Raw genomic sequence first — 13,158 nt, 5'->3', positions numbered from 1 at the left:
CCCCTTGGGTCATTTAGCCCAACCCCCTTCTGCCCTTGTGCCATGGAGGCTGGATAAATAGCTTCAATGGTCCGCATCCGGTCCCCGGGCCTTAGTTTGGGGACCCCTGATCTAGACCTTAGAAAAGAGAAAACTGTGTCCAGAGCAGAACCTGGAAAAAATGATCATTTTAGAGCACACATCTAATTTTGATCAGCTGAATTCCAAAGAAAATAACTTTGCAAAGTCCAATTTAGAGAGAATTTGGAGGTTTCAAGAGTCACCCATTTGTTTCTTTACAGCTGCAGAGGCAAGCAAAGTAGAAATCTGCAAATACACAAAGGTTACTTTTGTGTTGTGTGTGCACACGCAAAAGTGTGAGCCATGAAGTCAATTGTACTTACCTTATATTAACCTGTACTGAATTTCGTACCTGGCAAGATATTTTCAGTTTTGCTACTTCCTTCCCTCTGAAATAAAAACTACAACACCTGGTATTTGTTGGCTGTCTCCCATCCAAGTACACATCAGATGCTGGCCCTAATTAGTTTTCAGTATCAGCCAGGATATTTTCCTGCTGCCGGAGGAAGTGCTGAAAAAAAAGGGAGAGAATGACAACTAATTCCTCTCACTGTTTTTGAGTGGAGTGAGCCAAGCTGTTTGGGTGAAGAGTCATCCAAGTACTTTTGTTGGTTTTCTGGTTCTTTTTGTTGCCAAGGAAACCTTTGTCTGATACTCACCTCTTTGCCTAACTAAAAGATTGAAGGGTGGAACCCCGTGTTCTGCCACCATTAATATAAACCTTCTATTTCAGGTGATTATCTTGAAGATGTCATTATTTCCCCGGTGGGAGAAGGGAAGGGTCCCATTGCTGTCACCTTTCTGAGATGCAGGAAACTCACCTGTCTGTAGTCAGTTGTGGCTGTCAGTTTCCTCCTCCCCTTCCATCTCAAAATGTACTAGATTAGAGCTATGTCTGGGTTGTCTGGAGTTTGTGTTTGAGTGGCTGCTAGCTAGAGACCCACCGGAGCAGATTGCTTTGTGCTCGACGGATGGGAGGACAAAACAAATACAATAAAGGACTGCTATGCAATCACAAATGGAAGTCCACTCACACCACACACTTCTAATACTATTATTCCACTTCAGTTCCATCCTACATAATCATGCAGTCTGTATTTTTGTCATAGGCACCAGAGGAGCTCTACAGGGGCTCTAAATGTCCCTTCTTAAACAAAACATCCTATGAATTCATAATTGAAACCATGGCAGCTAAAGTGGAATAATATTATTTTATTTCTGTAGCGTGCATGGGTCTTAGGACTGATATTAATATCCTTTAGATCTCTTTATGAATATTTATTTCACATGATGTACCTGATGATACAGTAGGCAGACAATTGAACGTGCCTTTTTTGCTAAACAATTACTCGGTGGGCATGGTTGAATGTTATTTTCCATGTTTGATTGACTGTACAACCAGGCACCTACCATCTGCATTCAAGCAGTTTATGTGGTCTGTTTTGTTCCTCATGATCTTTCAACTTCTGAACAGCTCTTATGATGCTGAAGAGGAAAAAAATTATATGGTGGCTTATTTGATGTCACTGTTTAAGAGATTCCCCAGGGCTGATGTTTACAGGAAATTTTCACAAGCAAACTGAGATCAGTTATTATATCCACATCTAGGTGGACCATTCAATTTGGTTCCTCATTCTTGTAAATGAAAAACCAAAGCTGTAATTCCAAACTTTGCCAGTGGTCTAAACCAGGACAGTGAAATTATGACAGTCTCTTTTCCTCATATTCAGACTGTACAGCTTTCTGTTTTGGGCAAAGACTTAACTGATAATAGATCTGCCTCCACATGCTGTTCCCGGGCCAGTATGAGCTCCATCTCTACATATACAAAAGTCAAAATGTGCATGTATGTTTGTTGGTTACTACAAAGATACAGCTTGATAGATCTGGACCAACTTGGCACACAGACCCTTCATTATCCAACTTTGGACTAAAAAGTTGCCCAAAAGTTGGGGTTTGAACTACATAACCCACCACTTTCATGCCAAGAACAGAAGGAAAGAAAAGGAACAAAGTGGATTGGGCTGTGGTTAGGTGAAGTGATTCCAGTGAGGTAGTTAGTCAACCAAATCAAAACCAGAAGCTCTCTTCCTCTGGTGGGTCCAAGGCCCCATCTACACTGCCATTTATTGCAGTTTGAATGACAGTACATTATAATGGTTAGTGTAGACTCATATAATGCAGATTAAACTCCATTGAACTGGATTATATTAATCTAAACTGCCATATTCAATACAGTTAATCTGCATTCTCAAACTGCATTATATGGCAGTGTAGATGGGGACCAAGTGTTAGAACTCAGATTGCTGGGCAAGATTGAAGTTCACTTTCACTGGGAGTGATTGAAGATTTTATTTGGTTTCCTTTTGCTGAGAATAAGTTATACAAATGCACAAAAATCATATATAGAATAGTATTAGCCTGAGATCTTTAAAAAAAATAGGGAAGAATGCAAAATGGATCAATTCATCTACACAGGAAGAGGGCTTTTGAGCAATTAATTCTTCAGTCTGGTCTGGAATTTTCTCTAGATTTGTGGTGCTAACTTATTGTTTGTCTTTTTTACATAGTTACTCTATTCAGAGCAGTTTTTTTTTTTGATACAGCTTAATACTGCACCTTAACTATTGGTTTTGTTTTGTTTTTTTTAAATCCCCTTCTCTGAGTGGTGAATACCCGGGTTGCAAAATGGTGATGGCAGCTCCTTGAAGCTGTGCTGGCTCTTTCTTCTCTCCACAGAATGACCCTCGGCTTATCAAAATCCATAATTTTGGTCCTTATACATGAGGTGACGTATACATGAATATATACAATAGTCCTTAGAAATGAAAGACTAGATGAATTCAGATGTAACCCTGCCACTAGGCAGAGTGAGGCAGCTGTACCCCAGTAGCAGGTACAGAGGGGAGCAATGGTAGCTTTGCTGTTCTTCCTGGATCTTCAGTTGTTCACCTGATTTTGAGGACAGTGTAGTATAAGGGTATGCCACACAACTTATCCTGCCTGCCTCTCCTCTCCTAAAATAGCTGGCTTCAGATGCAAACACCAGTCCAGTGACTTTTGTAAATGGAAATGGGCCCCACGCATTAGTCACAGGCAACAAAATACCTTGAGTTGACCCTGGGTGTAATTACAGAGGTATCTTCTAGCCGACCTCAACCTGAATGACGGTCCCAAGTATTTCTTTAATATATGTCAAAATAGAATAAATTGATCCGAAATTCACAGTCCACCAGACATATACTTTTTTAGAAAACTCATTTCCTCATGAACACTGATAAATTAGGATTAGAAACCTTTGTCCCCTTCGCAATAAGGCAGTCAAAAGTGTTTTTTTTTTTTTTAAGTCCAAACTATTTTTCAGCCTCCAAAAACGTGGGTAGCAGCAGGCACCTCCTTCCTCTGACCTGAGCCCAGTTAGCACCAACTCTCCTGGCTCCAGGATGGAAATCAAGGGTGCCACAAAGGGAAGTGAGGATGTTCCTGTGGGTTCAGGATCCCGCTTTTCCATTGTCTGTCTTAAAAGGCAGGGCTAACTCATGATGAGATGCCCTTCCTAGCAGTTCTTGTCCTTGCTGGACCATATATACATCTCATGTCCTAAAGGCTGGATCAGGATTCGAGGTCTCGCGAGAGCCGCAGAAGTTCCTTCTGGTTGTCACTCACTTTCAAGTGCTGGAGGTACACCCAGGTTGCAGCTGGACTCCGGGTGCTGAGGGACTGCTCTGAGCCTGAAAGGAAATAATACAGTGTCATTTAGGAGAACCTCACAAGTAGATTTAACAAATACAGTAGAGTCTCGCTTATCCAACATAAACAGGCCGGCAGAATGTTGGATAAGTGAATGTTGGATAAGTTGGATAATAAGGAGGTATTAAGGAAAAACCTATTAAACATCAAATTAGGTTATGATTTTACAAATTAAGCACCAAAACATCATGTTAGACAACAAATTTGACAGAAAAAGTAGTTCAATACGCAGTAATGTTATGATGTAATTACTGTATTTACGAATTTAGCACCAAAATATTACGATGTATTGAAAACACTGACTACAAAAATGCGTTGGATAATCCAGAACGTTAGATAAGTGAGTGTTGGATAAGTGAGACTCTACTGTACAAACAAATAAACAAATTCCATGAAATGTGTTGTCGAAGGCTTTCATGGCCGGGATCACAGGGTTGTTTTATGTTTTCTGGGCTGTATGGCCATATTCTAGAAGTATTCTAGAATACTTCTAGAACATGGCCATACAGCCCGGAAAACATACAACAACCAAATTCCATGAAAATTGAAAGATTATCTAATTTTGATATTAGGGCCAAACATTCCTCATACTAATAAAAATGACCTTCAAAAATTGAGAAAGTTCCACCAAGTTAACAGATCCTATAAGAGATTTGACAGTGTTTGATCAATCTCCATGAAAATGTCAGAAGCTGAGGTTTATGCATCTGAACAGGATTTCTAATATAGGAGGGACTGGTGGTCTATAGAGCTTCCTAACCTTTTTTGTGGCTTGTAAATACATTTTCAGAACTTTTTAAAGTTTTTTTTAAAGTTGTATAATTTTGATTTTGAGGAGGAAAAAGTACTCAGGATTTTGATTGCTTTGGCACAGCCTACAGACAGCATTGGCAAGAGGAAAGGATGGGGGCCCAAGAGCTGTGGAAGCAAACTGCTACATTTGCATTCAAATTGGAGAGGGGTGAATTGACCCATCTTTTTAAAAAAATGGCAGTCTTGCAAGTGATGGGGCCTTTTGGGGGGGGTCAGGTACCACACTTTGGGGTCCCAAGGACCACAGAGAACCTCTTGCCAGCACGTCGCCCAGTCCTGATCAAATTCGAGCTGCACACTGGTATGTAGTAAATTACTACATATTAGCATATTATCCAATTGTCCTAATTGGCAGGATTAGTCCCAGTTGTTTGTCCATTTTATTTAAAGACTCCTGGTTTGTCACTCTTTCTTCCACTTTCTCCTTTGTCTATGGCTTGCTTCAATTGCTGGAAATCAAGTTCAGATTACAAAAGTAGTTTGCAATATTTGACCTAGTCTGGAGAGAGGAGAGATGAAAGAAGAACCTTGTCCTTTCCAGTATGCTCAGGCAAAAGCAAACTGCTACAGCCTCTTCTCACTTGTCTAATGTCCTTATCAGAGCCGGTCCAACAAATGAGGCGAATTAAGCAGTCGCTTGGGGCGCAAAACATATGGGGGTGCAGTTGAGACTGCCTTTTCTGTTGATTTCTTGTAAAACATGTTTTGGTGCTTAATTTGTAGAATCTTAATGTAATTTGATGTTTAGTAGGCTTTTCCTTAATCCCTCCTTATTATCCAACATTTTGGCTTATCCAACCCTTTTATTTTTCAGTGATTGGTTGGGGGGGGGGGGGTGCCAAAATTCTGTTCGCCTACACTTGAAAAATACCTAGGGCCGGCTCTGGTCCTTATGAATAACTTTCGCCTTCTGATGTGGCTTGGCCATACTCCAATATACTCCAATGTGGCTTGGACATATATGTCCCAGTTTTCATCTGTGAAATGTTGAAGGATATGTGTTACCTAATAAAATCTGTCCAGGGTTTTAGGTAGGGATCTTTCTTGAGTTCTACCTAGAGATATCAGGAACTGAAACTAAGGGCCCTTCCACACAGCCATATAACCAAGAATATCAAGGCATAAAATCCCACAAGATCTGCTTTGAACTGGGTTATCTGAGTCCACACTGCCATATATTCCAGTTCAAAGCAGAAAAGGTGGGGTTTTATTCAGCTGTGTGGAAGGGGACTAAGATGGTTTTGCATGCAGACCTTGTGGTCTACTGCACATGTATTCCAAAGCAAGCAAACAATCCCTTCCCAAACAACTCACAAATATCTGGACCACAAGAAGACCCTGGAATGCAGTGTTTGTATAATAAGGTCATGCAGCATCTCCATAGGGAGAGAGCGGGAAAAAAGCAGGGCAACTCCAGGGAACAGGTGTAGTGTATGAGTAACACATTTATTATATACCCGCCCTGCTTCATATGCTTACAGGTGGAGGCGCGCATGGCCCGAGCTTCTTCCAGGAGGTGTTGAGGACGACTCCGCAAGGGAGACAATGGAACTGAAAGTGGAAGAGAAGAAGGAAGGTAGAAGACAAAGTCATGCACTTTTTAATTGCCAGATTTCTGCTTTTTTCCCACTAAAGGAACAATTTTTTCATTGCCTTTCTGATTTCTGTTCCTGGGCTCTTCACATGCCTTTTACTGTGATCTGCCTGCCTACATCCAGGTGTATTGCTATGATATAACAATTCTTGAAAAATTTAAATTGTCAGCAAACTGCTTTGGGTATGGTTGGTTACCGTAGGGATAACTTAGGAATAGACATTTTCAGATCCAAATGAATTTCAAAGCGGTATGCATAATGGATTGTTCCAGGAGATTCTGCTTGCCTATGAATTTCTGTTTGGGTGCCTTGTGTCAAGAGTCATTGGGGCATAGTGGTTTGAATGCTAGACTACAGCTTTGAAGACTAGCATTCAACTCACTGGGAGACCTTGAGTAAATCACACCCTCTCAGCCTCAAAGGAAGGGAAAGGCAAACCTTCTCTGAACAAATCTTGCCAAGGAAATGCTACGATAGTGTCAACACAGGGTTGACATAATTCAGACATGACTTGACAGTACATAACAAGAACCAAGTATCTTGCCGCAGTCATTAAGCTGGACTGCTGCACATAGCTATAGCTCCAATTTACCATCACTCCCACAGCACAGATTCCCAATTTTTTTACACTCACGGTTGGGGAGACTCCGACAGTGATGTACCAGATGAACAGCCTTGGCCATCATATGCTGTATGAAATAGACATGAGTTGCTATTAGATTTGCTCTTTCCATTGGAGGGATGTATATGTTTGTATACATTGCTCATGCAGATGATCATGACTGATTTCAAAATTTTTCTCCCAATTGGATAAAATCATCAGTGCATTTTTGGTGATGGTTTTTTTTGGCCTATTGAGACTTTTGGGGGGTGGGATGTGGGGCTTATGTACCTTTTTGCGTTTGTATACTATATAGTATATTTTGTGCAAACGCTGTTTTATGAACAAAAAGAATGTAGATATTTGTGCAAGTATTTTGCCCAAAAAAGTTCCCTAAATGCAAACAACCAAAACAAATAAAACCCTTGTAGAACTTGATTAAATGTGCAGATATTTTTAAAATCTCTGCAGTGGGTCAATGGTATGAGATGGAGTATGGTTTTAATACCCTCATGGATACCTAAATCTATGGATACACAGATCCCATTGTGTACAATAGTGTAGTAAAATTATATTTAATATATAGCAAAATCAAGGTGTGCTTTCTAGAATTTGAGAGGGGAATATGTTCAAGTTGTGGTGGAATGAGTGGATGCAGAGTTCATGGATAAAGAGCCAAGAGTACTCTTTTTTGAACACAGAAAGCAGTCTATTTTCTATGCTGCCTCTTATTCTTTCTTATGGCAGAGTTGCCTCTACCTCTCCTGCTATGCCTTCTTTGCCACTCACCAGTTTCTCAAAGTTGACAAGGTTTTCCACTGATGTTCGATTGCCCTCATGAATGAAGGTCATGTCTGCAAAGTCAAGGTGAGTCAATTCTTTACACAGTGCAGAAAACCAATAATACTATAATATTTTACATATTATGGCAAACTGAAAGATGGCACCTCCTCCTGTTCCATGTGCAAAAGCCACTACATGGTTAATTTTTTTCTTAAATATTAGTGAAGGTAGAGCCTCCAATATTAGGCCAAAAGGAAGCAAATTAGCTTTCTTTTCCACAAATTTGCTGCCACCTTCTAGCAACATCAGAAGCAGCTCCACTGACTTCTGACAAGTTTCCGAGCTCAACTCAAGGTTCAGGTTATTACCTATAAAGCCCTATACACTTCAGGTCCAACCTATCTTCGTGACGTCTCTTTCTGTGAAAGTGTGGGCTCTGAGATTGACAGGGGAGGCGCTTCTCTCTGTCCCACCACCATTTCAAGTGCGGTTGGTGGGGACGAGAGAGAGGGCCTTCTCTGTGGTGGCTCCCCGGCTCTGGAATACCCTCCCAAAAAAGATTAGATTAGTCCCGCCCTTCAATTTTTTCATTCAAAACTGAAACATGGATGTTCAAACAGGCTTTTAACCTTGACTAGGTTTAATCAGCCATGTGAAGTTGACACCTGGCACTTTATGAACTTAAAAATCAGAACAGTAAATAAGAAGCAACACTGGAGTTCCAGACATGAATCAACCAGGGGCAGCTAACGACTCTGAACAAAGGATGCCCCCAGGCAGGAAGAAGCCAGGAGATGAAGCTATTCAATGCTAATTTAGGTGATTAACTACAACATTCACACTGGCCTCCAACTGACAAGAGTTCTTCTATCACCCTGGACTTTCCACAGATATATATAAACCTTTCTTGCTTAGTTTCTCCATACCTCACAACCTCTGAGGATGCCTGCCATAGATGTGGGTGAAACATCAGGAGAGAATACTTCTGGAACATGGCCATACAGCCCGGAAAACATACAACAACCCTGATGACTGTTAATTTAACCACTGTTATTTTAAAATTGTATTATTTGGATTTTAACCTATATGTGTTGACAAGGATTGCTGTTATAGTTTTACGTGACTTGTTTTATACTTACACCTTTTTACCTGTTGTGTGTTATATGTGCACCTAGAGTGCCTTGTAAGCTGCACGGAGTCCCTTCGGGGAGATAGTGGCGGGATATAAATAAAAGTTTTATTTATTATTATAGGATCTCTGTGGTTGGGCTCTGCCTCTTTTGTGAATGCATCATTTGGCCAGAGTTTGAAACATGTTTTAAACCTTATAGCTTTTTGGCAAGGTAGTCGTGCGCTCTTGGTCAGGCATTTCCTAATGATCTCCCTAAAGTCCCCTGTCCTCTAAAGTCTTTTTGTGGTCATAATGAAGTCATGTACTTTTTAGTCATTGGGATAGGTGTGAAACATTTCAATTCTTAAAGTGTATGCGCAATCACATTTGAGAACCCTTGGCTTTGGCTCAGTTATTTGAAATTACTAGTATATATACCTGGCATTGCCAGGTGTCGGAGGAACTGCTGTCACCCGCTTTCTCCCTTCTCCAGCTCTGAGAAGACCTACCTCACAATCTCTCAATGGAACTCTCTTTGGGAAGGCTCTCTTTGTGGCTCTTTCTTTCCTCCATTTTCCTCATACACATTCTCCTTCCCTCTTTTCTTTCTTTGTTTCCTTCTTCCCTTGCTTTCTCTCATACACTTTCTCCTTTCCTTTCCTTTCTTCCTTCTCTCCTTTTTCTTACTTCCCCTCTTTCTCTTCCTTCTCCCATCCTTTCTTTTCCCTTTCCTTAACTCCTCTCATACGTGATTTACTCTGTGGTTCGGAGTTAAATGTTTTAACTGTTTTAAATTGTACTTTAATATTTTATTTTATTTAAATGGTAGGTTTTTTGTACTCTGTTTTAAAGACATTGAATTATTGCCATGTTGTGAAGCCGCTTGAGTCCCCTCCGGGGTTGAGAAAGGCGGGGTAAAAAGTACTGTAAATAAATATCTTTTCCCTTCCTTTCTATTCCTTCTTTTTCTCCTCCCTCCCTCCTTTTCTCCCTCTTCCCTTCCCCTCATACACATGTCACTTAAGGTAAAGGTAAAGGTTTTCCCCTGATGTTAAATCTAGTCATGTCCAACTCTGGGGGTTGGTGCTCATCTCCATTTCTAAGCCAAAGAGCCTGTGTTGTCTGTAGACACCTCCAAGGTCTAGTGGCTGGCATGGCTGCAAGGAACACCATTACCTTCCCGCTGGAGCGGTATCTATTGATCTACTCACATTTACATGTTTTCGAACTACTAGGTTGGCAGAAGCTGGACTTAGGAACATGTCACTTAGGAACAGACAATTTACTTCACCCACTTTGTTTCCCGAAAACATGAAAGTGGTCCATGTCAACTAGCCAAAGGTAATCTACTTCTTCCCCCCCCCCCCAGGTGTTCTAGGCCTGAAAAGGGGGTGGTGATTCAATGTCCTCAATTTTTTATATTGGATAATGAAAGGTCAATGTGCTACATCTGATCCAAATCAATTAAACCACATAGAAGTCTCTGTGGTACAGACCAATCAACACACAAACATACATGCATGCATTCATGCATACTTTGACTTTTATAAGTAATGTTTCTGAACTTAGAGCACTAACATTTCAGTTAATAATAATAATAATAATAATAATAATAATAATAATAATATAACTTTATTTTTATACCCCGCCCCATCTCCCCGAAGGGACTCGGGGCGGCTTACATGGGGCCTTGCCCGATAAAACAATCAAATATCAAAACACAGCAATAAAACAGTTATCCAATAAAAACATCAATTACAATGAAAACAATCGTTAAAATCAACATAAAACATACAATATTAACACTGGAGACTAATTCATAGAACCCAGGCAATGTGCAACAGTTAAATAAACGTATGCATATAAACCTAGGCCTAACTTCTGTCATTTATTTAAATGCCTTGAGACTGTACCTTTAAGAAGGAGGGGCATAAAAGGGATCATGGGTGGAGTCAGTTTGGCCATGGCCAGTCTATAGATTCGGTGATTCCAAGAAGGATCCTAGAGAAAAAGAAAATATGATGACGGGACATGCCTGCTTAGTGCACATTAGGCTTATGAAACTTTGTTTGCTCAGACTATTCTTCAGTGATGTTTGAGATAAAATGGTAAAGCATAGTCCTGACTGTACCAATTCAGTTGGCAGGTGAAGGAAAACATGATATAACATTCCCACACCCCAAAAAACAATATACATATGATAACATGAAAAAGAAAACCTAGAATTCTTTCCCTAGACAGTTAGCCTTGGAGATTTTCCCTGTGTGAATCCTAATTTTCAGCCTGCAAGTGATACAGTCAACAAATGAGTTTAATACCACAGCTGCTGTTTGAAAGGAAAGCCAGGGTTAATTTGATACACTTAAAATCATTAGGACTAAAAGCCAAAACAAAATGACAATAGGGCATATCAACAGCACAAAAATCCAAAATTTTATTCCAAATAGCTTCATTTACATCTTTCTTCCTATCAAAATGGTTAAGAGAAGTGACCCTATGCAAGGACATAGGGATGGGCCTTATTCTTCATTATGATTGTAAAAGCATCTTTAAAAGAGCTATCCAAGGTGCTGAACCTATTTTCTGATAACATTGAAAACATCACATAGATGTTTAAAAAATCTGGAATAAAATCTGGAGAGGATGTCCCAAACCACTGATGTGGAAGCCACCAACCACCAACACAGTAAAGAAAGGTCCTCAAGAGCTTATTACATCCCACACTCACCAGCATTCGTTCCATGGTGTTGAACAGCTTTCGCGTTTTATGTGGAAGCTTCTGGGACATGAAAGGAAGGAAGGAAGGAAGGAAGGAAAGGAGGGAGGGAGGGAGGGAGGAAGGAAAAGACTTGTTTAGAAATGACTGACAAATTAAGAAAGTCAAAATAGGCTCATACATGTGCAGTATATTTCCTGCTTCTTGGCAGGGGGTTTGACTGGATGGCCTGTGAGGTCTCTTCCGACTCTAGGATTCTATTGTTTGATGATCAAATGGTGCTTTGCATGTATGAAAGAACTTTGAGACATCAAATCCAAAGGTAGACATGTTCAGGTTTTCTTGCAGTATCTCAAACATACCAGTATCTCATGAAAAACCCCTTCTTATATTTGAATCACCCACCGAAGTAAAAACATAGTGCAGTAGAGTCTCACTTATCCAAGCTAAATGGGCCAGCAGAAGCTTGGATAAGCGAATAACTTGGATAATAAGGAGGGATTAAGGAAAAGCCTATTAAACATCAAATTAGGTTATGATTTTACAAATTAAGCACCAAAACATCCTGTTATAAAACAAATTGGACAGAAAAGGTAGTTCAATACACAGTAATGTTATGATGTAATTACTGTATTTAGCACCAAAATATCACGATATATTGAAAACATTGACTACAAAAATGGCTTGGATTATCCAGAGGCTTGGATAAGCAAGGCTTGGATTAGTGAGACTCTACTGTAATTAGAATAACACACTATTGTCTGGACTCATCATTTGTTCTGTTAAAACTAATGAACCAGTAGAGAGTCCAAATTATAGTACTTGTGGACCTATGAAAAGAATACTTATGCAAGTCCAACTGACCAAATGGAGTTGCTTCTAGTAGGGATCAACATACTTAATGATTACCATCCTGATCAATGACTGCAATAAAGACTGAGAGTGAAACTTTGAATGATCAAGGCTAACAAGAAAAAAAGTCCCTAGATTCAAGTCAGCTTACTTCCTGAAGCCCAGATGCCACAACCTTTTAAGAACCAAACAGAGCTTGGTTTACATCAGCCAGCGATCACTTGACTCATCCACTTGTTTCAACATATCCTCCAAGTGTGGGCTCTCACTCTTGAACTCTAAGGAGACATCTTCCAGGATGTGGTGAGACACAGATTGATGGCAAGTTAAAATATGTGACTAGTTCATAACATTCTGATGTCACTTTGGGTTGGATCACTGCATCAAAAATGTATGAATCATAAAAAGAGGGCTTGAAGTTGCTAAAAGTGATAGCACTCTATTTTTGGCATCCTCTTCCCAAATTGTAAGCACGCACATCAGCCTAATTGTGGAAGGTCACAACCTCTCACTTCCAAAAATATCTTGCCCACATGACAGAGGATTACGAAAATGATCATCTCATTGATGTCTCCAGGTCTAGTTCAGATTCCTTCTTGCTTTGTTAACCTAACCTTTCCATTCAGTCATCAGGGATAGCCTGGGACATTTTGGTTACTGGGGTATAGAAGAAGACAGCCTCTAAGACATACAAAATCTTCTAAGAAGGGGTTATAAGTACAGGTCTCAGGAGAAATGGCTGAAAGACTGCCAATGCTTTACCTTAGTATCTGCAACCCAAACCAGTAAACCCCTCCTCCCGCCAACTCTACTTAAAGGAAGAACCAGACCTATTAATCATACGAAACCCTCTACATGTATTAGAACGCCCTCTGGT

General features: G+C 40.2%; 1 protein-coding gene across 2 annotated transcripts in view; it reads right to left on the bottom strand.

Moving 5' to 3' along the window:
* Nucleotides 1-2,393: 2,393 nt before the first annotated feature.
* The window catches only part of rapgef3 (Rap guanine nucleotide exchange factor 3), an 89,099-nt gene continuing 78,334 nt past the window's right edge, over nucleotides 2,394-13,158 (bottom strand). Inside the window, exons 24-29 of one of the 2 annotated variants that reach the window (XM_008116428.3) lie at nucleotides 11,442-11,492; nucleotides 10,627-10,714; nucleotides 7,609-7,673; nucleotides 6,853-6,907; nucleotides 6,103-6,174; nucleotides 2,394-3,791 (exon numbers count right to left, since the gene is read on the bottom strand). In XM_008116428.3, the coding sequence (XP_008114635.2) occupies nucleotides 3,673-3,791; nucleotides 6,103-6,174; nucleotides 6,853-6,907; nucleotides 7,609-7,673; nucleotides 10,627-10,714; nucleotides 11,442-11,492 (450 nt within the window). In that variant the 3' untranslated portion in view covers nucleotides 2,394-3,672. The remainder of the gene's footprint in view (nucleotides 3,792-6,102; nucleotides 6,175-6,852; nucleotides 6,908-7,608; nucleotides 7,674-10,626; nucleotides 10,715-11,441; nucleotides 11,493-13,158) is intronic. The other variant, XM_008116430.3, reaches the window with a different exon arrangement.

This window comes from Anolis carolinensis, chromosome 2 (genome assembly GCF_035594765.1).
Source record: "Anolis carolinensis isolate JA03-04 chromosome 2, rAnoCar3.1.pri, whole genome shotgun sequence".
NCBI lineage: Eukaryota > Metazoa > Chordata > Lepidosauria > Squamata > Dactyloidae > Anolis > Anolis carolinensis.
Note: the sequence above shows the minus strand (reverse complement) of the source record. Positions and strands in the feature narration are given on the sequence as shown.